At 42.6% G+C, this 25,235-nt stretch overlaps 1 protein-coding gene across 4 annotated transcripts in view; it reads right to left on the reverse strand.

Moving 5' to 3' along the window:
• Positions 1-21,757, reverse strand: part of LOC125449048 (MARVEL domain-containing protein 3-like) — a 35,166-nt gene extending 13,409 nt beyond the window's left edge. The window contains exons 1-4 of one of the 4 annotated variants that reach the window (XM_059652525.1): positions 21,727-21,757; positions 18,994-19,233; positions 17,896-18,071; positions 1,518-5,333 (exon numbers count right to left, since the gene is read on the reverse strand). In XM_059652525.1, coding sequence (XP_059508508.1) covers positions 4,639-5,333; positions 17,896-18,071; positions 18,994-19,196 — 1,074 coding nt within the window. In that variant the 5' untranslated portion in view covers positions 19,197-19,233; positions 21,727-21,757 and the 3' untranslated portion in view covers positions 1,518-4,638. The other 3 variants (XM_059652518.1, XM_059652524.1, XM_048524641.2) reach the window with 3 other exon arrangements.
• Between the last annotated feature and the right edge of the window lie 3,478 nt (positions 21,758-25,235).

Below are 25,235 nucleotides of genomic sequence, written 5' to 3' on the forward strand. Positions count from 1 at the left end.
CGGCATCAGCTTCAAGGGTGGTAGTGTAGCTTGTATTTTAAGAATGTTGTTATGTTCTTGTGATTAACCAAAATTAATGTACTTGCATTGATTGTTCATTGCAAAGTACACACCTATCAAAATCCCGTGAAACATTTTCTTTCTGAACACACGCTTCCTCATTGACTAACTTGTTAGCTTTCAGTCTCAAGGAGTCAATGCCAAAAAAGGTAATTTGTCTTTTTCACTGTCAACTCAAAGCATTGCAATGTGTTCTCAGCATCATTTTAAAATATCCCAGTGCTTCCCAATATTTTCTCAAAAGTGACCCTACTGTATAAGTAGTGAGGGGGTGGAGTGTGGAGAAGCCTCAATCTATCTCATTGCTGTTATGATAAATTTCCTCCCCACAAAGCAATGTGAAATTCCTCCAAAGTAAAATAATCAGAACTCAAGATGACGTAATGATGAAGGATTCCACCACATAGTGCCATCAGAAATTGTCAAGTTTTTCATTCTGTAGGAGACTTGGCCTGTAAAATATATTTACCGTCACATGAACTGAAGTAAAAATGAGAACTCCACTGTGCTAGAAGTAACATTGTTGTCAATTAATAAACAGGGGTACAAATTCATTTTTAGCTTAGCTGTGCTACATAGCACCTGCTGCCCCTTCGTCTCTGGCACCACTGGTCTACAAAAGAAGTCACATAACATCACAAATTTCCCAGAGAGTTATCTGCTACTCCAAAGTATTTGTGGTTTGCTCAGCCATCACTAACAAACACTGAGTCAATCAGTTTTCATGGGTTTGGCAGGTTGGGGCTTTATCCTGTACCACTGAGACTCTGCTTCCTTCGACAGTCATTGAGTCATAGAAGCCTACAGCACAGGAAAAGGCCCATTGACTCTGTGCTGGTCAAAAACAAAACACCGAACTATTCTTAACCCATTTTCCAGCTATTGGCCCAGAGCCTTGTATCTTAAATGTTGAGGGTTTCTGCCTCCGCTCTTCTTACTGTCAGTGAGTTCCAGATTCCCACCACTTTGTAGTTGATTCCCACCCTCCCCACTCCCGCCACTGCATCCTCTCTAAACCTCTTGCCCCCTTTTTTAAATCTATGCCCACTAGTCACTGATCCCTACAATGGGAAAATTTTATACATCTCAATCATACCCTCCTCTATTCCAAGAGAAACAACCCCAGTCTATCTAATCTCTCTTCATAACTAAAACTCTCTAAACCAGACAACATCCTGGTCAACCATGCTTAGAGTCCCCACTGTCAGACTGGTGCATTTCCATCTCTACTTTACCTGAAGGTAACTACAGTCTAACACTCAAGGGTTCCAAACTCTTATCTACATGTTATGATCTCAATATTATACATCTCTAGATTTCTCAGAGTCTTAAAAGCATATGACTGCTGTCAGTGATCTTAAACATCACATCGTTAACATACTCTCATTCTTGCAATATATAGTAAAAGATGGAGAGTCAAAACTAATCTCAAATTTAGATCTAAGAAATGACAAGGATCAATAATCAGGCCAAATGTGCCCTTTCAGCTGGTTGGATTGATTGAAATAGGTCATTATTTCAGATATCTGTCCTCTTAAACAGAAACTTCATTCCAATCATAAATGTAACAGCATAAACTCACAATAAAATATAAAAACTACATTAATATTCTCTAACTATTTGACCCAAATTGTTAACCTATCTCCCAGCTTTAATCCTTTAGTAGAAATGCATGTTTTGCAAAAAGTTTCAAACCTAGGATGCCATACAGCTTCCCATCTATAACTTGTAGCTTGTTTCTAAATTTGTTCAATCATTTCGATAACAAAAGTTGTAGCTATGTGAGAAGCCACCAGCACAGATGTAAATGTGTAGACTTGAAACAGACAGACAGGTATATAATGTGTCAGAGATAATGGGAACTGCAGATGCTGGAGAATCCAAGATAACAAAGTGTGAAGCCAGATGAAGGGTCTAGGCCTGAAACGTCAGCTTTTGTGCTGCTGAGATGCTGCTTGGCCTGCTGTGTTCATCCAGCTTCACACTTTGTTATCCAGGTATATAATGTACCCATTTCACAACATTAAGTGTAACACTCAGTGTGGGCGAACTGTGTGGATTCAATAAAGTACAGTGATCAAGTCAAATTGACTATTTTCCCCACTGTCATCTGATAATTCTATTCTTTTATCCATTTTAGCACTGTGAAGAATCTGTCTGTTATGGGGGTGGAAATTCTACACAGATGGGAAGAGTATTTAAGTAGTGTCATTAGATTTGTGTATTTCAGCACTAGCTTAGTCACCTCAACTTTTAAATACAGAATGTCTGAATGTGAATGCGACATTATGTCGGCATTGGAGTTCTATTTAAATCATGCTGAAGAGAAAAAAAACGTCTTGCAATTACATCACTGCTGTGCCTCTCAAAGCACTTTTCAGTCTGCCAATTTGTACACAGCAAGCTCCCACAAACAGCATCACAGTAATCAGTTTTTATGGTGATGACTGAGGGATGAGTACTGGTAAACCCGCTTGGGATGGGGCTTGGAGAAATCCATTCCTCCTTCTTCCAAATAGTATTACAGGATATTTTAAGTTTGCCTAAGAAGGCATACAGTTTTAACTTCTCATGCAAAAGGTGGCACCTCCGACAGTGCAGCAATCCCTCAGTACTGCAGCAAAGCATCGGCCTTGATTTCTGTCCTCAGGTCCCAGAGGTGAACTCGACCTTCTAAGAGGTCATCGTCTAAATTATAATATATTCCAAGGCACCCAAGAGCAAAATGACCCTAGCAGTAGACATTAACTGTGGTGTCAAGAGTGCGGCCCACAGTGCGTAGCATTGAATCTCCAAGTGGCAAGTCTTCAGGTCCTGTTTCCCACACAGAGAGAAATGTACAACATAAACAGGATTCAGCTAGACATGATGGGGCCTGAACTGTTGTTCATAGAAGAACGTGACAGAAACTCGGTGTAAGACCCAAGGTCTGAGGGGGAATAGGCTAGGAGGCCAGGGAATGGCCATCAGCAGTTTGGAGCTTGGGCAGAGGAAGGGTAAGAAACTAGGAGTCAAAGCAAGGGGATTCAAGTGGATTTGGGAGCGGGGGGGAGCAGAGAGAGAGAGAGAGAGAGAGAGAGAGAGAGACAGCAAGAATGAGGGCAAAAGAGAATGCCTGGAGACTGGAATAGGCACAAAACCCATCGTGCACTCCCAACAAAAAACAAGAAAATGCACAATAATTCCTAACTTCTGCTAATTGTGGCCAATGGTAGAAATGCCAGGAGGTTAGACTGAACCCAATGTGTAATCTGACACTTTTCTCTAAAACAAAGCCTGCTAAATCGCATTAGATTTTCTTCCCTCCCCCCTATACTTCCAGCCTGCTCCTACCCTTGTACACACTAAGATATAACATTACTGTGTTTCTATTTGATACTCTTTAGCAGCACAGGAGTAGTGGTTCTTTAAGGTCAACATTAAACTTGTCAATGAAGCTGAAAATGAAAGTATTATTTAAGACTTAGGTCTCAATTGTTGTGTCCAAGACAGGAATTCAGATCTGCAGCTTCTGAATGCACAAAGCTTTCACTATTCATTCTCAAAAATTATTTCACAAATATTGTTGCCTCAATGGATTACAGTATTCTCTAACCCCAACACTGGTGAGAATTGGTACCTTTTGCTTCTAAGAGATAATAGGATGAAGGGTCTAGGCCCGAAACATCAGCTTTCCTGCTCCCAAGATGCTGCTTGGCCTGCTGTGTTCATCCAGCTCCACACTTTGTTATCCCTTTTGCTTCTAAAACTAACTGTAGACCCTTAAACCTAAACAAATCAGGTAAATATATCTTGCTGTGTGTATTATTAAAAAAGGTATCATTGTAACTGGAACCTCCTGTCCAAATGTTAATAACATAACCAGAAGATGGTAGAGAAACATAGCAGATCTGGCAGTATCTGTCGAGAGAAAACAGAGTTAACATTTTGAGTCAAGTCACTGAAGATAGATGGGGGTGGGGGGGGTTGTGTGGTGAGGCTGAAATTTACGCTGATGATGGGATGGATGCAGGGAATAGAGTACGTCAAGACTGTGTCCAGAGAGAGCGTAAGAGAAAAAGGGATAGTCAAAAAACAGAGATTTAATACCTGCCATTATTTCTCTTGGAGCCTAGCCGTAACCTCCTTGTTTGCCTATCCCTTTTCTCTCTCACCCTCTCTGTATGTTATGTATTCCACTAGCTCAGCTGGTGGAACTAATGGTTTGTAATGCTGAATCATGCCACCATCATGGGTTCAATTCCTACATCAACTCAAGTCACTGTAAAGGACTCTCCTCTTCAACAACCCTCAGGTTAAACCACCACCAGTCAACTCTCTCTAATGAGAGACAGAGAGAGAGAAAGCAGCTCTCTCTGGTGACTTTACCTTTAACCTCTTCCCCCAACCCCACCCTGTCATCAGGTTAAATTCACCCTTCCCTAGCTTACTGTGAAGGGTCATTGGACTCAATATGTCAGTTTGTCTCTCTCTCTCTCTTTCAACAAATGCTACCAGATCTGCTGAGCGTCTCCAGCACACACTGTTTTTGTTTCAGATTTCCAGCATCCACAGTGTTGTGTGTATGTAAGCTCAAGTTTATATATACGATAAGTGGGATTCAGTTGGTGCCACCTCAGGCAATGTAGCGTGATGCATGACAGAGGTGCTCAGAGGTTTGGTGTATTCTGGTCGTGCTGCTTGCACCTTTCGGTAAGCCAGAACTCCGAGTCCCACTTCAGCAATGTACACAACGATCAGCATGACAGCAAAGATGGAAACAGCAACTTCGGTGCCCAGTATGGCACATTTCACCGAGCTGTAGCCGTGTCTGTTGTAGAGTGATTCCCTCTGCTTGCACATGTCAGTGGCATTAATTTTATGAATGAAGTGAAGGTACAATGCCACTCCTATAATGTAGACCACAGCTGCGAGAGCCTTCACCACACACTCCATGATCAGGAAGTTTGCAAATGTGCTGTCCTGCACAGAGGATCTTTTGTGTTGCATTATGCATCCAGCAACAAGAAAGGCCATGGCAAAAGCAAACAGAATGACACTTAGCCCCACTGCACAGTACACAGTGGCCGACTTCATCCTGTTGTACTGTATATCCAGCTCGGCAATCTGCTGCACTTCATGATTTAGAAATCCGCTGTTTGCATAGCCCATGTTGTAATAATAAGTACTCCCGAAACCTCCAATGCTATCGAAGCCAGCAGAGGCACTCTGGGTTGCTGCAGCACAGATCAGCACCACCAGGTTCAGAATGATTTCAAACGTCTGCAACAACCCTGCAACAAGCAGATTGAGGAAGTTGTTAGTGCAGGAATAGAGCGCACTCAGTCCAACACCTCAACGCAACAGATCAATAGAGGGTACAATGGAGGATCAGAGAGTGCAGAAGAGCGTGAGACAATAATCCACCTGGCACTATATAATCAAACATTTTAAATTGTAAAGTGCCTGTAGCTAGAGATTGCTATAAAAACTCAGATTGGCAATTAGATGGTTTTAATAACTAGTTCAAGCAGGATTGTTAAGGCATTTAAGGATTTTCTGATGAAGGGTCTAGGCCCGAAACGTCAGCCTTCCTGCTTCTCTGATGCTGCTTGGCTGCTGTGTTCATCCAGATCTACACCTTGATAAGGCATTAATGTTTAATACTTTGTGCTTTTGATAATCTACCACAATGCTAAAGGAATCTGATATTTTGATCAACTTTGCCTTATAAATTTGCCCTACTAATTCAATGGAACACAGCAAGATATAGTTTACATGACCCGTAGGTTCATTTATTTATTTTTTGTGGAAGAATTTCATTCAGGATTGGGACATATTGAAACAGCAAAGAAAATAAAATGAAGGTGCTATTGAGATGCAAGACAATAACAGAGAAGTGGTCGAAGTGCTGAGCAGGGCAGTGAGCATCCGTGGACAGAACACATAACTCTAACATTTCAAAGTGGACCTTTCAGGAGAACAGGCTCAAACCATATGCTTTCAAAACATCAGCTTTGTTTTTCTCTCCACGTGTACTTGTTGAATGGCTGAGCACTTTTGTTCCTTTTCAAAAAGAAACCGCACACATTACTGTAGTCAAATCTCATTTGTGAGCCTTGTTCAGAGAGACCTGCAAAAAAAATGTAGTTTCCATTCAGACAGCCTGTCTGCTTTGCCATCATTATGAAAGTCCGTTGCATTGTAATAGACAGATAACCCTTTCAGGTTCTAACTGAAACCACAGGATAAGCTCCTCCCATCAGGATATAAAGGCACCACCTCTGGGAGAAGCTAACCAGGTGAATTCCAGTGTTACCACATGCAGTCATGTGTACCTACTCCCAAATCAAGCCCGATATCTCACAGCAGACACCTGCACATCACAGACAGAATATACATTTTTTTTTTAAAGGACCAAACTTCTGCTGTATATCAAGACTGGACCATCTTTTGCCAGAACTTCAGAAGAACATTCTTCCCCACTTTGGCATTAGGAACAGACTAATACCACCAAGAAAGATTGGAGACAGTGAATCTACCCCAGGCATCTCAGCTAGACCTACTGGACAGGACCACAACATATAGCATCCTCACAGAGGGGAGGATTTTGGTATATAAACTACATTCCTGCTTCTGAATCTGTATTGGCCCTTCAACTCCTATTGCACTGCAACAATATGCTACCTGCCACCCTTCCCACTCTTAAAAAGAAGCCCTAAGTGCAATTACTATGGTTTCTGCTGTTCCTCTGATAGGACTTCACTCAGCATATAGGCACCTACTTTAGTTGATTTTTAGTGCTCTTACCAGGACTGATAAGCTTTTATGCAGGTGTATGAAGTGCAGCATATCTTTCTCCTCACTAGAGTGTCTGTCTTCTGTTGATAGAGGCAATGCCTTGGTTGGTTATCCAATCAAAGATTTCACAAGAAGCACAGTGGAAGGATGAGATATGTCAAGTGACAGATCTCACTGGACACATTAATGTGGCGTGTTCCACGGCCTGGGACTCATGGCCACAACCACACTTCAGGTCGTTCCTCTGCCTTTTATATGTGGCGCAGGTGGCTGTATCATCCAGGTTCACTATGGATTCAGTTGAAAGCTGTCCACTGTTTGTCCTTGAGAGGGACTTCTGCTGCTGGGTCAATGAAGAAGCGCTGGTGTTTTTAATGATCATACTAAGATGCATGCAGCAATGAGCTCAGGTGTTCAAGGACTCTGTGATGCAACGATCATTGATGCCTGTCCCATTTCAATTCTAGAACTCACAACAAGTTGTTTGATCCACGGAGAGGATGAGAGGGATTGCACTGAAGCTGAAACATGGAAACAGGTCATTAGCTCCACCAGAGTCCGCATTCACCTTTCATAAAAGTGGGAAATTGTATGACAATGTCCTTTAGTTTTAGAATTTAGTTCCACCACGTGCTTCTTCACTTAATCACAGGGCCATGGAAGGCAAAGGAGAAATTCAGTCAGTCAGTCATGCCCATGCTTGTTCCAGCAGAAAAATCGTACACTGCAAAAGAATGAGACATTCTTCTGGCGGCATTGCAAATTTTCCCTTTCCAGGTCATTTCCTAATTCTCATTTGTGGCCAGAACTGAACATGTCCACTTCGCATTTGTCCAGTGCAATACAGATTCTAAGTACTTGCTGCATGCAAACATTTTTTACACCCCCGTAATGGCACTGGTAGCTCTTTGCCAGTTACCTTGAATGGATATTGTCTGCTTCCCAAACCTTCCACCAACACAAATTTTTCTCCCCATCTATTCTGTTAACACACCTCTGTCAAATCGCCTTCCAACTTTGCTTTCCCCAAGGGGAACATCTCCAGCATATCAAATACAAAAGTGCTCAAATAGTATGTTGAAGACAGGAGCTTTTGCAGCAATTAGGATATCAACAACACAGATTATTTCAGCCATACACCGACAGCAAGTTTACTAACCAATATTTAGATGTTTGAACTCAAGCCTTAATGTGTGTTAGTGTATTTTGGTTAACTAGTTGAATGGAACTGGAAAACACCATTAAAAATTATGGAGAAACAAAACCAGTTGTTTTGTAGTAATTACTTATGACTTATTAACCAAAAGAACTTTTCATTCACCTTTCAGAGAATAGAACAAAATTGTTCATAAAAACAAAGTCTGGAGATACTCAGCAAGTCTGGCATCTGTAGAGAGAGAAACTGAGTTAATATTGAGTTCAGTATGACTCTTCTTCAGAACTCCCAAGAATCGTACTGAGCTAGAAATGCTAACTGTTTTTCTCTCCACTGATGCTGCCAGACCTGCTGACCTTCTTCAGCACTTTATTGTTTTTATTTCAGATTTCCAACATCCTCTTCAAGAAAATAGAACATACAGCAAAGTACAGGCCCTTTGGCCCACGATGTTGTGCCGACCTATTATCCTACGAAGGTCAATATACCCTACAAACCCTACATTTTACTATCCTCCATGTGCCTAAACAAGAGTCGCTTAAAAGTTTCTAAAGTATCTGACTCCACTACCAATGCTGGCAGCGCATTCGACAAGCCCATCATTTTCTGTGTGAAGAGCCTACCTCTGACATCTGCCCTACACTTTCCTCCAATCGCCTTAAAATTATGCCCCCTCATAACAGTCATTTCTGCTCTGGGAAAAAGTCTCTGACTATCCATTCTTTCTATACCTCTCATCATCTTGTACACCTCTATCAAGTCACCTCTCATCCTTCTTCACTCTAAATGAAAAAAACCCCTCAAAAGCTCTCTCAACCTTTCCTCATCAGACGTGCCCTCCAGTCTAGGCAGTATCCTAGTAAATCTCCTGTGTACCGTCGCTAAAGCTTCCACATCTTTCCTGCAATGAGGTGACCAGAACTGAACACAATATTCCAAGTGTGGGCTAACCAGAGTTTTACTGAGGTGCAGCATAACCTCATGGCTCTTAAACTAAATTCCCCTGCCAATGAAAGCCAACACACCATACGCCTTCTTCGTGGGATCTATGGACGTGGACCCCAAGATCCCCCTGTTCCTCCACAATGCCAAGAATCCTGCCATTAACCCTGTATTCTGCATTCAAGTTCGACCTTCCAAAATGAATCACTTCACACTTTTCTGGGTTGACATTCTGGGACGTGACAAAGTTGATTGATGAGGGAAAGGCTGTAGATGTCATATACATGGACTTCAGTAAGGCGTTTGATAAGGTTCCCCATGGTAGGCTGACGGAGAAAGTGAAGTCCAATGGAGTCCAGGGTGTGCTAGCTAGATGGATAAAAAAACTGGCTGGGCAACAGGAGACAGAAGGTAGTAGTAGAAGGGAGTTTCTCAAATTGGAGACCTGTAACCAGTGGTGTTCCACAGGGATCTGTGCTAGGACCACTGTTGTTTGTGATATATGTAAATGATCTGGAGGAAGGTGTAGGTGGTCTGATCAGCAAGTTTGCTGATGACACTAAGATTGGTGGAGTAGCTGATAGTGAAGGGGACTGTCAGAAATTACAACAGAATATAGATAGACTGGAGAGCTGGGCAGATAAATGGCAGATGGAGTTCGATCCGGCAAATGCGAGGTGATGCATTTTGGAAGATCAAATTCAAGGGCGAACTATACAGTAAATGGAAAAGTCCTAGGGAAAACTGATGAACAGAGAGATCTGGGTGTTCAGGTCCATTGTTCCCTGAAGGTGACAACGCCGGTCAATAGGGTGGTCAAGAAGGCATATGGCATGCTTTCCTTCATTGGACGGGGTATTGAGTACAAGAGTTGGCAGGTCATGTTGCAGTTGTATAGGACTTTGGTTCGGCCACATTTGGAGTACTGTGTACAGTTCTAATCGCCACATTACCAAAAGGATGTGGATGCTTTGGAGAGGGTGCAGAGGAGGTTCACCAGGATGTTGCCTGGTATGGAGGGTGCTAGCTATGAAGAGAGGTTGAATAGATTAGGATTATTTTCATTAGAAAGACAGAGATTGAGGGGGGACTGATTGAGGTCTACAAAATCATGAGGGGTATAGACAGGGTGGATAGCAAAAAGCTTTTTCCCCAGAGTGGGGGACTCAGTTACTAGGGGTCATGAGTTCAAAGTGAGAGGAGGAAAGTTTAAGGGAGATATGCGTGGAAAGTTCTTCACATAGAGGGTGTTGGGCGCCTGGAATGCGTTGCCAGCGGAGGTGGTAGACGCAGACACGTTAGCGTCTTTTAAAGATATATTTGGACAGGTATATGGATGGGCAGGAGCAAATGGACACAGACCGTTAGAAAATAGATGACAGGTTAGACAGAGGATCTTGATCGGCGCAGGCTTGGAGGGCCGAAGGGTCTGTTCCTGTGCTGTAGGTTTCTTTGAATTCCATCTGCCACTTCCTTGCCCAGCTCTGCATCCTGTCAACGTCCAATTGCAACCTACAACAGCCCTTTACGCTGTCCACAACTGCACCAACCTTCACCTCATTGGCAAACTTACTAACCCATCCTTCCACTTCCTCATTTATAAAAGATCACAAACAGCAGAGGTCCCGGAACAGATCCCTGCGGAAAACCACTGGTCACCGAGCTTCAGGCTGAATACTTTCCATCTACTACCACCCTCTGTCTTCTATTGGAGAGCCAGTTTTGTATTCAGACAGACAGATTTTCCTGAATCCTATGCCTCCTTACTTTCCGAATGAGCCTACCACATGGAACCTTAACGAATGCCACACCACACACCACACACCACATCCACTGCTCTACCTTGTATGAAAGTGTAATTTAAAGTTGCAAAAACAGCTCTTCCAGCATCACACAGTTAACCCCCTTACACTAACAAGAGAGTTGGACATGGTTGCGACAGGTCGAAATACAATAAACTTTATCTAAATGGCACAAAATCCTCCAACCCAAAAGAGAAAAAAAACACTTAAATATGAAGATGATGAACCTACAAGCTGAAGAAATCCAGCACAAGGCAAAATACAGGAAATCTTAATAAACGCATTCTCACTTGCAGATAATCTTAAATGGTGGGCAATTAATTTAAGAGTACATTATGGCCTAGTCGCATTATCGCTAGACTATGCATCTAGAAACGCAGCTAGTGTTCTGGGGACTTGGGTTCATATCTGGAATTAGGAATCTACTGATCACCGTGAAATCATTGTCGATTGTCGGAAAAATCCATCTGGTTCACTAATGCCCTTAAAGGGAGGAAATCTGCCTCCCTCACCTGGTCTGACCTACATGTGGCTCCAGACCATCAGCAATGTGGTTGACTCTCAAATGCCCTCTGAAATGCCTTAGCAAGCCACTCAGTTGTACTAAACGCTACAAAGTCTCAAAGAAATGAAACCGGATAGATCACCTGGCATCGGAAAAGACAACGGCAGAAACAGCCCTGTCGATCCTGCAAAGTCCTCCTCACTAATATTTGGGCGCTAGTGCCAAAATTGGGAGAGGAAAATTGGGAGAGCTGTCTCACAGACTAGTTAAGCAATAGCCTGACATAGTCATACTCACAGAATTGTACTTGACAGACAATGTCCAAGAAACTACCGTCATTAACCTAGGCTATGTCCTGTCCCATCAGCAGGACAGACCCAGCAGAGGTGGTGGCACAGCGGTCTACAGTTGGGAGGGTATTGATCTAGGAGTCCTCAACATTGAAGTCAGACCCCATGGAGTCTCATTGCTTTGGGTTAAACATGGGCAAGGAAATCTTCTACTGATTATCACCTACCGACACAACAGCACTCCTCCATGTTGAACAACACTTAAAACGCTGAGGATGGCAGGGCACAAAATGTACTCTGGGTGGGGGATTTCAGTGGCCACCTCCAAGAGGGGTTCAGCAGCAGTACTACTGATTGAGCTGGTCAGCTCCTAAAGAACATAGCTGCTAGACTGGGTCTGCGGCAGGTGGTGAGGGAACTAACAAGAGGGAAAAACATACTTGACCCCATTCTTACCAATCTGACAGCTGCAGCTGCATCTGTCTATGGCATTGTTGGTCAGAGTGGCCAATGTACAGTCCTTGTGGTGACCAAGTCCCACCTTCACACTGAAAACAACCTCCATCATGTTGTGTGGCACTATCACCGTGCTAAATGGGTCGGACTTCACACAGATCCAGCAACTCAAGACTGGGCATCCATGAGGTGCTGTGGGCCATCAAGAGCAGCAGAAATGTACTCCAGCACAATCTGTAATCTCATGGCTCAGGATATCCCCTTCTCAGCCATTACCATCAAGCCAGGGGATCAACCCTGTTTCAGTTGAGAGTGTAGGGGGGCATGCCAGAAGCAGCACTGGACATACCTGAAGATGAGATATCAACTTGGTGAAGCCACCAAACAGAACTACTTGCACGCCAAACAGCAAAAGCAGCAAGTGATAGACAAAGCTAAGCGATCTCACAACCAACAGATCAGATCTAAGCTCTGCAGACTTGCAACATCCTGTCGTGAATGGTGATGGACAATTAAACAACTCACTGCAGGAGGAGGCTCCACAAATATCCCCATCCTCAATGATGGAAGAGCCCAGCACATTAGTGCAAAAGATGATTGCTGTGAATGCGTCAGACTTTTCAGCCAGAAGTGCCGAGTGGATGATCCATCTCGGCCTCCTCCAGTGATCCCCAGCATTACAGATACCAGTCTTCAGCCAATTCAATTCACAGCACACGATATCAAGAAACTGCTGGAGACAGGATTCTGCAAAGGCTACGTGCCCTGACAACATTCTGGCAATAGTGCTGAAGACTTGTGCTCCAGGACGTGCCAATCCCCTAGACATGCTGTCCTAGCACAGTTATAAAACTGGTATCGAACTAGCAATGTTCAGCTCCTGACCTCATTACAGCCTTGGTTCAAACATGGATAAAAGAGCTGAATTCCCGCGGTGAGGTGAGAGTGACAGCGCTTGATATCAAGGTTTCATTTGACTGAGTGTGGCATCAAGGAGCCCTGGCAAAACTGGAATCAATGGGGGATAACAGATGGCAAACTCTCTGGTGGTTAGAGTCATACCCGACACATAGGAACGTGGCTGTAGTTGTTGGAGATCAATCATCTCAGCTCCAGGGCATCTCTGCTGGAGTTCCTCAGGGTGGTGTCCTAGGCCCAACCATCTTCAGCTGCTTTATCAATGACCCTCCGTCCATCATAAGATCAAAAGTGGGGATGTTTGCCGATGATTGCACAATATTCAGCATCATTTGTGACTCATCAGATACTGAAGCAGTCCATGTTCAAATGCAACGAGATCTGGGCAATATCCAGGCTTGGGCTGACAATCAGGCTATGACCATCACCAATAAGCGTCAATCTAACCACCACCCCTTGACATTCAACGGGTTACCATCACTGAATCCCCCACTATCAACATCCTGGGGGTTATCATTGACCAGAAACCCAACTGGACTCACCACATGAACAATGGCTACAAGAGCTAGCCAGAACTTTGGAATACTGCAGCCAGTAACTCACTTCCAGACTCCTAAAAGATTGTCCACCATCTACAAGGCACAAGTCAGGAGTGTGATGGAATACCCCTCACATGCCTGGACGAGTGCAGCCACAACAACACTCAAGAAGCTTGACACCATCCGGGACAAAGCTGTCCGTTTGATTGGCACTATATCCACAAGCATCCACTCCATCCACCACTGATGCTCAGTAGCAGCAGTGTGTATTATCTAAAAGATGCACTGCAGAACTTCACCAAAGAACCTCAGACAACACCTCCCAAACCCACGACCACTTCTATCTAGAAGGACAAGAGCGGCAGGCTTATGGGAACACCATCACTTCCAAGTTCTCCTCCAAGCCACTCACCATCCTAACTTGGAAATATATCACCAGTCCTTCACTGTCACTGGGTCAAAATCCTGGAATTCTTTCCCTAATGGCATTGTGGATCAACCCACAGCAGGAGGTTCAAGAAGACATCTCACCACCACCTTCTCCAAGGCAACTAGGGTTGGAGAAGAAATGCTGGCCAGCCAGTCATGCCCGCATCCCACAAATGAATCGAAAAAGAAAATTATATATGGGACTGCATGCACTAAGATCGTCACTCCTCCATAACCATGAAGGCTCTACTCCCAAGAACCCCTGTGAACGAACAATATTGCGAGTGCGCAGCTCATTTAAAAATTGATTAAGAGCAGGTTAAATGCTTGGGATGTTGGTTTTTGTTGATACCTATTTTTTGGCACAGATTGGTGAATTTGTAATTCGTGATATTGTGGATATCAAGGATTTACTAATGCTTGAGTACCAGACAGTTACTGGTTAAATGTTAGTGAGTAATCTGTTCCTTTACTTTCAAATTACCTAAAATGATATTGCTCACCAGTTCAATGCAAGTACACCAAATACCATGTGAAACAGAACCTTTGAGCTTTCACAGCTACAATGCAGGCTGCCTACACAGTGATGAGCAACAAAAGCACATTTCTGAAGTCGTCTGGAATGCAATTAGACTCGCACTAGGTATGTTAGACTAAGTATCTGGTGTAACCTGTGGTATTGAAGAGAACCTAGGTATGTAATAAACACAGGCCATTTAACAGAAATCCACAAACTCTAGAAAGTTAGACCTCAATTCAGTTTGCAAAGTTAAGAGATTTTCCATCACAGGTTCATTCATTAAACTGTCCTAAATCCGGGGCCTAAGAGCAGCATACCTGGTATAATTCCAATGGGATCAGATGGTTACAGGAGCCTCTGCATCATCCCACTGAACCTCTCACTCCCCTCCCAATTGCAACACTCATCCACCAAACCCCACTCAATGGAAAATTGGAATTCTTTAAAATCCATTTATGCCAAGAAGGTAGAAATAAATAAATCATCCTGGTTAGTTAAATTTTGCTTTGCCTGGGAAGAACAAAAACAACTTCATGTCTGAAGACATCTTTGCTGTTTATTGCTACAGGGCACGGACAGAAAAACACATCACAACATCACATGCTTATGCTGTAATTCAATAGCTGCTTTACAGCCAGGGGTTCAATGGTCACTTCATGCAACACAGGTTTCAATACAGTAACAACTCAACACCTACATCATTGAAATGATTGAATGGGTGTGGCTTGAGGTTTCTTCCCTGAAGCTAGGCTGGTTAAACTGGTTTGCTTACTGTAGTTTCGTAGGGACAAATATGGAAACATTCCAACAGAAACTCCAAAGTGCTATGCAACAAAACAGAAGTATATTTACTTCCTCCTTGTTTACCTGTGACTTATTTGTACAAACTTATAGTTCACACTTTTTACACTTCTCCTGAACCAGGGCTGCACCACGAATGACAATATACTGCAGGATAATCAGTGTAAAAGGTAAAGTCACGACAATCCCTGAAGGTTCCTCTCTCACGAGAGAGGGGTGAGTTTAACCTGAAGGTCACCATGCCTCAGGCGAGGGGAAAAGACAACAAGGTGGGATGGTCACGGTAATCTCAGCCAGCGTGGCGGCTGAATCAGTGTCATTGGCATCACTGCATTGCAAATCATCCAACTGAGCTCATTGTCTCAAAGTGCAGAACTACAACTGGTGTAATGCACAGTCCAGCCACCCTCCAAGTGAGGCAACTTGAGAGAAGCTGAAAACTTTTTATTCACTCATGGGGCAAAGGCATCATTGGCTATCCAAAATTTATTGCCCAAGCCTAGCTGCCCTTCAGAAGGTGATGATGAGCTGCCTTCTTGAATCACTGCATTCCACCTGCTATAGATAGACCCATAATGTTATTAGGGAGGGAATTCCAGGATTTTGATCCAGTGATGATTAGAGAGTGAAACAAAAGCACAAAAATACATCACATAAATGCAAGTCTAACATCCACTTCACATCTCAAAGCTTTTTATTTGCAGCCAATGAAGCACGTTTGAAGTCAATATGTGCACAGCAAGATTCCACATCAGCACTGTGATTGTGCCCAGATAAGTTGTTTATGACGTTGAATGAGCAATAAATATTTGGCTTGGACACCAGGGGATTAATGGCCCCAATGGTCCTTCAAAACTATTGCCACGGGATATTTTATATTGACTTGAGCAGACAGATGTGGTCTTGATTGAATGTCCCACCCAAATATGGCACCTTTGAAAGTGTAGCCAACGCTCTCCCAGCCCTGGAATGTCAGCCTTGATTGGCATTCTAAAGGCCTGCAGCAGAACTTAAACCCAGAGCTTGTGACTCAGTAGCGAACGTTATGACTGACACATAGCTGATCTTGAAGATGTTCATTCAGAACTGAGACATAAAGCGCAGCAAATCAGGTCTTCCCCACTTGATGAGGTTTAGGGAACAAAAATAAAGACTCACAGTTGTGTAGCAGCACATTTTTAGAAATGTATTGAAAAAGTATACTGAGTTTAAATCATTTCAGAAGGTAACGTACTTTGACTGAACCCCTCAGGTTTCTTTACCCAGCTTCAAGATTCATCACTTCAACAATACCTGGGTCATCCTTCCTAACACTACTGCACAAGTGACCAATTTGCTTTATCTGTGCTTGAAGGATTCCTAATCCACCTGTCACCTGTTCAGACCCTAAAATAATTTTTGGAATCTAACTTGGGTACTTCAACCACCTTTAAACCCCTACCCACTTCTTCCATTGCTGAGTTGAAGCTCGATCTTACTAACACCTCCTAATTGGGAAATTGTCCCAATCCAGGTAAATGGTTTGGGGTTGTGCTGGTTTCCAGAGTTGCTGAAGACAGCAAGAAGCCAACTTGAGTCTAAGAGGAGAAAATCACAGGCAAAGACATACAACTAATAGGGTTGCTAACCCAACTATGGTGAGCTGTGTCAGCTGTGGCACAGTTAATGTGCTCGCATCTTGGAATCACAATGTCTGGTTTCAAGTGTTATTCCCCAAGACTCAAGGTCAAAAGTTAAGATTGATGCTCAAGTGCAATACCAATAGAGCGCTGCATCCTCTAAGTGCTGTCTTTCAGTTGAGATCTTTAACTACTTGCTTGTCCAGGTGTCAGATCTCATTGTGCAATCTCAAAGGACAGCAGGTGCCTAGGCCAATATTCATCCTTTAACACACACACTGATGTTTGTTGGAACTGCTGCGCAACATTTGTCTACCATGCTGTTTCTTACATCACAAATGACTACACTTCAAATGTAGGTCATTGGCTCGCAAATATTTTGAGAAGAAGCCTACGGCTTGTGAAATCTATATAACTGAGAGTATTTCTTTTACAGCCAAAAGGTAGTACCTTTTGAAAAACCCATATGATCAAACTTCCAGTAACACATTCAACACAATAACAATGACCTTCTTAACTGGGCCATAAATACTGGCTATTTCCATTGGTAGAAGGGTCAATAATCAGAGAACACAGATTTGAGATAATTATCTATATCACTGGGTGGGGGGCGGGGAATAAGTTAGGAGAATATTTTAACAGTGAAAAGTGATGGTCTGGAATCCATTGTTAAGAGCACTGGTGAAACTAAATTCCAGAATGAAAAAAAAGGCAGGCATTTAAATAGTGGCCTTCACAACCAGAAGTCTTACCCAGATTGAACTGTATTGTTTATCAAAATATTGCAATATGGAAATATGCATTGCGAACCTTTTGTATTGTCAGAATACCTGGTTCTAAATAAGAAATCCAGTTGTGTTACTGTATGAGAAACATCCACATGTTAATATATCAAGGTGAAATCCAATGGAATGTTTAACTATTTTCAGCAAACCTGTGTCACAATTAACCGAGCACGGACAAACTACAAACTTAATCACCTACATCCCCAAGATAAAAACCTTTCACATTTCAACTTAAAAACGATACACAGTGGGATGTCATTCTTTATCATTTAACTCAGTCACGCTGAACATACCTCTTCTTGAACACATGTAGGAGCACTTTGTCCCAAAGGACTCTTTGGGAGGAGCAGTGTTAGTTTGTGATGGGGAGCTGTAATAAGGTGGCGAGGAAGAAGAGGGGCGACTGTTTGGATGAGATGGTGGCATTCGAGAACCAGGATGTCGGGTGTATTCCTCATGTGGATCACGTCTACCAAAACAAAGCATTTTATTTTTACTCAAATCATCTGTTTTCAATGGTGTTTAAAGGTTTGTAACAGGTTTGATATTGACAAGTGGAGTCAACTTACTGCTCTTTTGGAGTTTAACCGCCAAAGAGTGCAGTTTAGTGCAATATTACTGGATTAATGTGTACACTATTGCGAAGCACCAGAATTCCACTGTAAAATGTGTATCAAGTTGCTACTTTATCATTGTTTTTTAGAATTCCCTTTCAATAAATAGAACTTAGTTTCTTTTTTAATCCAAGCTTTCAATTCTACTTTAAAAAGATAGACTCAGTACCACATCAACATTCCAAAAAAAGAATGGGCAGCTGGGATGCACAAATCCTTTCTCTGTTTGAAATGTCTTGAATATTTTTGGTGGATTTAATTTTCCAGGCCTTCTATTTAGACTATTACGAATGCGATCACCATCTTTTCCAACATCTACCTATTGTGGTAAGCATGTGCACAGCTCCTTACAGTGTTCTCACACACTAAATAAATGAAAATTACTGTACCTGATGCTACATGGTTAACAGAACAAAGAAATTTTGCATGCTGTCACTGGACCAGTAAACCAGAATCTCAGATAATGTTCTGAGAACAAAGGTTCAGGTCCCTCTAGGAAGATGGTGAAATTTGAATTTAGTAAAACGTGAAATAAAATGTTTGCCTAAAGATAACCATATTTGGAACTGCCGATCGTTGTAAAAACCTATCTGGTTCTTTTAGGGAAGGAAATCTGATGCTCTTATCGCACTCTGACCTACCGCAATGTGGTTTTCTCTTAACTGCTTTCTCGGCAATTAGAAAGAGGCAATAAATGTTGGCCTAGCTAATGACATCCTATGACTGGACAAACACTAAACAAAAAAGATGGAAAAGTTATAAGCGAACTTACTGTACCTTTCACTTGGAGGGTACGATTGTCGGGAAGAATGGGGCTTGCTTTGGTGAGATTCCCTGTAATCTCGACCATCTTCTCTGCTACGTTTCCCGGGATAATTATTCTCAGAACTCGAGTGGTTTCGATATCTTCTTTCCCGATGTGCTCTATTTGAAGGTTGATTTCTGTCGGAACTTCTTGGAACTTTATTTGCATCAGGCATTTTGCGGTTTCATTTGTTCCAGGTCTTCACGCCAAATCTGAAGACGAAAATACATTTAATGGAAATAGAATCATAAAGCGGCTACAGCACAAGGAAAGGCTGTTCAGTCCATCAGATCCAATCCGCTTCTCTAAGAAGCAATTTGGCTAGTCCCACTGCCCTCCCCACCGTGTCCCATAGCCCTGAAAATTATATCTGGGAAAAATATTTTTGTTTATTAAATCACTTTGCAGCAAACAGTGTACAACAATAACTTATATTTATTAAGAACCTTTACCATACCGAAGCATCCCAGAAGTCTTCATAGGGGCATTATATTACAAAGCATAACATTGTACCATGGAGATTAGATAAGCAAAGGTTTGGTCCACACTACAGGTTTCAAGCAGCCTCTTAAATGAGGGGAGAGAGGAAGAGAGGTTTGAAAGGTAAATTCCAGAGCTTGGAGCCTATTTTGGAGAGATGGCCATCAACTGTGGGGTCATTAAAATCAGAGATGCTCAAGAGGCTAGAAATAGGGAAGAACTGAAGATGGAGAGGTTGGAGGAAAGTATAACGATAGGGGAAGCCAAGGACAGGTTGGGTTGGAAGGAAGGAATGGGAATTTTAAAGTGACTTAACAATTCTTTTGCATTTACAAAACAGTGGGACATATACTTGAATTCCTGTACCCACTGGGCTACAAGCCAGGAGCTGAAAAGTAGAATCAGGCTGGACAACCTTTGGACAGCACTGAATAATGGGTCAAATGGACTCCTGCTGTGAAACAAGTACCCTGCAAAGGCAACAATTTGCTTTCAATTCCACCCCAATACAAGATCAAACATCAAAATCGTGAAGCTTCACGAATCATAATGTTCAAGACTTCAGACAGTTCAGTGACTGCTCCAAGTACTGGAATGTAGAATGTTTTATAAGTCACTTATAAGAGCACCCCTCAGTCTCTGACACTTCAGGGGAAAAAGGCCCAGTCTATTCAGCCTCTCCTTATAGCTCAAATCCTCCAGTCCTCACAGAGGTTTACAAAATCATAAGGGGCGTGGATAGAGTGAATAATCAAAATCTTTTTCCCCAGGGTAGGGAAATCCAAAACTAAAGGATGAAAGTTTAAGGGGAGGGGGGAAACATGTAAAAAGGATCTGAGAGCTGACATTTTCCACACAAGAGGGTGTGTGTGCATGGAATCAGCTACCAGGAAGAGTGGGTACAATTACAACGTTTAAAAGGCATCTGGATGGGTACATTAATAGAAAGGGTTTAAGAGGGATATGGGTCAAATGCTGGGAAATGGGACTAGATCAGATTGGGACATCTCATCAGCATGGGTGTGTTGTGGAGGGTTTGTTTTGGGCTATATGACTCTACAACCCCCCCCCCCTTTCAAATTACACTAGGTTTGTGTTATTTATACTTTTAACAGGTTTCTGATTAGCAGAAGCAGGACAAGTTGAAACATACCAACAAGAAACATGCAATACAAAAACAATTCATCCTTTTGCAGAATATATCCAGCTTTTGTTTTGCTACAATTGCACAGTAGGTTATACAGCTTTTGGTTTTTTTTAGATACTGAGAGGCAGGGAAAGCTTAGTAGTGAGTGTCAACATTGACATGCCACTTAACAACATTCTAAAAGATGGGTTCTGCATTTGTTTCCTTCCATTCCTTAAAGAACAGTGGGGGAAGGCGGGTTTCTTTTGACGACAGCTTAATCCTGAAGCAGCCATTTCCATTTCACACACACGTGGGTTTTTTTTTGGCAGTCGGAAATGAAATAACAGGTTAACATATGCTGAAGCAGTAAAAGTCGGGGCGTGATTGAGGTGAGAAAATTTCAAAGAACAGCCGGATTTATCGGAGGGTGCTAGGCCATGAATGAGCTCACGTTAGGTTGTGAGTTCATCAGGTAAAGAGCAAATTATACCATGTCAAACCCGACACTCGGGACACACAGCGGTTTCGCAGGTAAAGCGGGGATGGTGCTCTCCACCGCTGCTTCAACACTAGTGGAGGCTATTCGGCCCGACTTACCAGTGCTGGGAGGACACTAACGAAACTCCAAGTCAGATCACCCTACGACACAGAAGCAGAATTAGGCCCTTCGGCCCATCGAGTCCAACCGTTTTGCTCCAATTGAAATCCTAAATATTTATATGTGTATGTTTTAAAGAAAGTGAAGATAAGGAGTAAATACGGCGAAAAACAGCTTATCCAACCTCAGCTCAAACCGAGATAAAGTCCTCACCTTTCATCAGCGGCGTCTTGCTGACGAACTGAAACTAGGCAGTTAAACAGACAATAAACTGGTTCTTCTAGTTGTTCCACAAACTATAGCAAACCATTGGCCGAGATCGCAAAAGACGAAAGAAACTCTGCTTAAAAACTAAAGCTCGTTTGTAAAGTTCAAATCAACCCTACAAAACACTATAACTGGCCGGCAGACGAGTTCGGTTTTTAGTTTAATGATTAAACCAGCAAACTGAATGTATTTCAGGAGAGAATCCAATCTCTGTCTCCTGCTCTCACTCACCTGAACCTCTCACTCTGCAAACAAACCTGTAGAGGGCGGCGATTATATTACAACGTAAGAGAGATAGTAGGAACTGCAGATGCTGGAGAATCTGAGATAACAAGGTGTAGAGCAGGATGAACACAGCAGGCCAAGCAGCATCAAAGGAGCCGGAAGGCTGACGTTTCGGGCTTCGACCCTTGATCTAGACCCAAAACGTCAGCTTTCCTGCTCTTCTGATGCTGTTTGGCCTGCTGTGTTCATTCGGCTCTCCACCTTGTGATAGCTGATATTACAATTTAAAGCTGTGTGGCTCACGCTGCTCGGCCTGTTGTGTTCATTCAACCCTAAACCTTGTTACCTCAGATTCTCCAGCATCTGCAGTTCCTACTATCGCTAAGGTTTGTAGAGGTGGGATTACTTAGCACTTTGTATATTGTAGTGTGCAATACCGATCAATTTGCTCAAATATTTCAGGGCAAGGGTTCTAAAAACGATTTTTGTTTAAGTCAAACTACCCTGCTTTCAAATCTGTAAGTAATCACAAGCCTCCATCTATATTTACAATATTCATATTGCTGCATGTAAACAGTCTTTAATAATAATTTCAAAAACAGCTACTCACTCATAGTTAACAGTGATTCTTTAGTACACGGAGGACACCGGGAGAATTGGAATGTGGAAACAGCGAGCATTGGGGAAAGTAACAGGAGCGAGGAAGGCAGGGTCAGGAGGACGAAGAGAGCAAGCAAATTGGAAAGTAGAGGGGGTGAGGGAGATGGAGTGGAGCATATTTTGGTCTCCAACCATTCGTTTATGGCTAAGCAGGCAATTTCACTTTATTTTGGGAATCCCACAGCGTGATATCCGTTTTAGTGCAAAACACGATGAATCGTTGAGAGCAAAAACAGAAGTTGCTGGAAAAGCTCAGGAAGTCTGGCAGCATCTGTGAAGGAAAAAAACAGAGTTAACGCTTCAGGATAACAAGGTGTAGAGCTGGATGAACACAGCAGGCCGAACAGCATCATAGGAGCAGGAAAGCTGACGTTTCAGGCCTAGACCCTTCATCAGTCTGAATTTCCAGTTGTGAGGAAGGGTCACTGGACCCGAAATGTTAAGTCAGTTGTACAGAGGCCACACACTACTTTTACGCAAGCATGCTTAAGATTTGGACTGTATTGCCTGATTCTGGGGGTGGGGGTGGGGGTGGGGTGCGTGGTTATAGATTCAGAAGCAATCCTACACAAGAAAGTGGAGAAATCATGTAAGAAAAACTAATTGTGGATATATGGGGTAAAGTGGAGTCTGGGGTAACTGGATGGCTCTTCAAAAGAACCAGCACCAACACAACGGCCAAATTTCTAATCCTATAATTCCATAAGGATCAGTCAAATAGTACAATGTGTGATCTATCTCTGCATTTGACTTTCTATTTCCAAACTTTGTTATTGCACATTGAATCCCTGAGTGCTCACAGTTTGGACCTCAAATATCTAGCATTTCAACTCTGAAAAACATTTATATTTTGCATTTGTTAGATCTATCTTGTTTGAATTTAATGTAGAGGGATGTTTTGGAATGAGCTTTTGCTATAGTAACAGTGTTGATTGATAAATCCTCAGTCAGAACACTAATTTGTTGGTAGGGGAAAATTAAGATTTACAGAAATGAATGGGAACACAGATTTAACTTTAAAATTTACACTATGAATGTACCCAACATTCTCAAGTGCTTACACCTCTGCCTCACAAATAAAAAGGCTGCTAATGAGCAAAAGACAGCTTATACTTGCATGTTTTTGACTGTTTTTTCACTTTGTACTTGTTCCCCTTTTCAACAATTTTCTCCTCCCTCCTTTTAAAGGCAATCTTTACTGGAGTGCAAATATTTTCCAGTAGCTTGTGGGATGGGCATGTCCATTGCTTAGGTATTAACCTGCACACTGAGAATTTTAAGGGCTATTTAACCATGAGATTAGACTCCCTACAGTGTGGAAACAGGCCCTTTGGCCCAACAAGTCCACACCGTCCCTCAAGGCATCCCACCCAGACCCATCCCCCTATAACCCACACACGGGCAATTTAGCCTGGCCAATCCACCTAGCCTGCACATCTTTGGACTGTGGGAGGAAACCGGAGCACCCAGAGGAAACCCACTCAGACAAGGGAGAATTTGCAGACTCCACACAGACAGTCGCCCGAGGCTGGAATTGAGCTCGGGTCCCTGGCACTGTGAGGCTGCAGTGCTAACCACTCAGCCACCGTGCTGCCCTGTGATTTTCACAGTTGAAGTGAATCTGGGATCTGGGTGTATATGTGTACAGATCATTGAAGCTGGCAGCCCAAGCAGAGGGAACAGGAGTAAAGCATACAGTATTGTCAGCTTAATAAATCATAATGTAAGTACAAGAGCAAGGAGGTGATGTTGAACTTGTACAAGACACTTGTTAGACCTCAGCTGGAGTATTGTGTGCAGTTGTGGGTGCCACATTATAGGAATGATGCAAGTGCATTGGAGCGAGTGCAGATGAGATTTACTAGAATGATCCCAGGGATGAGAAACTTCAGTTATGAGGATAGATTGAAGAAGTTGGGACTGTTCTCATTAGACAGAAGAGTGTTTAGAGAAGAGCTGATAGAGGTTTTCAAAATCATGAGCTGGCTTGATTGAGTAAATAAAGAGAAATTGTTCCTGTTTTTAAAAGGAACTAGAACAAGAGGGTATAAATTTAAGTTGATGTGCAAAAGAAGCAAGGGTAATATGAGGGAATTTTATTTTTCACTTAGCAAGTAGTTAGGTTATGGAATGTATTGCCTGGAAATGTGTTGGAGATACATTCAGTTGAGGCATTCAAGAGGGCAATGCATGATTATTTACACACAGGTAATGTGCTAGGGTATTGGGGGAAAGCAGGAGATTGACACTAGGTAATGATGCTCATTTAAAAAGCTAGTGTAGATATGATGGCCTGATGCCTCCTTCTGCACTATAAGACTTTTCTGATGCTGTGACTGGGTGTGACTGAATGGAAGTGCGGAAGAGCGCAGTACAAAATGGAAAGGGCCTCTCTCCAACTTAGTACAATTTAAATCAAAGTAACGTCCTTGTAGCCAGCCACCCAAGTATAGACAGTGTGTTGGAGCTGGGGAATTAAAGTGCAAAATTCCAGACCAGCCCACACTGTTTCCAGCCCCAGGGAGGCTAAACATGCAATGCAATGTATCAGGCCAACAAAGGTTGAAACTTTGTGTGAAAATATGGGACATTCCTGTTGGCAGACAGAAACAAATTGCTTTCTGAGGTCTGGTTAAGATGTGCCTGTCCATTTATGTATATTTGTGTATCGATGTTTAACAGAGGCTTGAATCAATTGCACTCCACCAGAGGGCATAGTTGCATTTAGTCTACCTAAAGTCAGTGCCATCACCTCTATCTAACATTGTAAATATGTCTTCATTTCCACCGAAACAAGCCCATGTCCTTGATCTTATAAAGATTAAGATAGCATCTGTCTAAACAGTACAACTTTA

This window comes from Stegostoma tigrinum, chromosome 2 (genome assembly GCF_030684315.1).
Source record: "Stegostoma tigrinum isolate sSteTig4 chromosome 2, sSteTig4.hap1, whole genome shotgun sequence".
Lineage (NCBI taxonomy): Eukaryota > Metazoa > Chordata > Chondrichthyes > Orectolobiformes > Stegostomatidae > Stegostoma > Stegostoma tigrinum.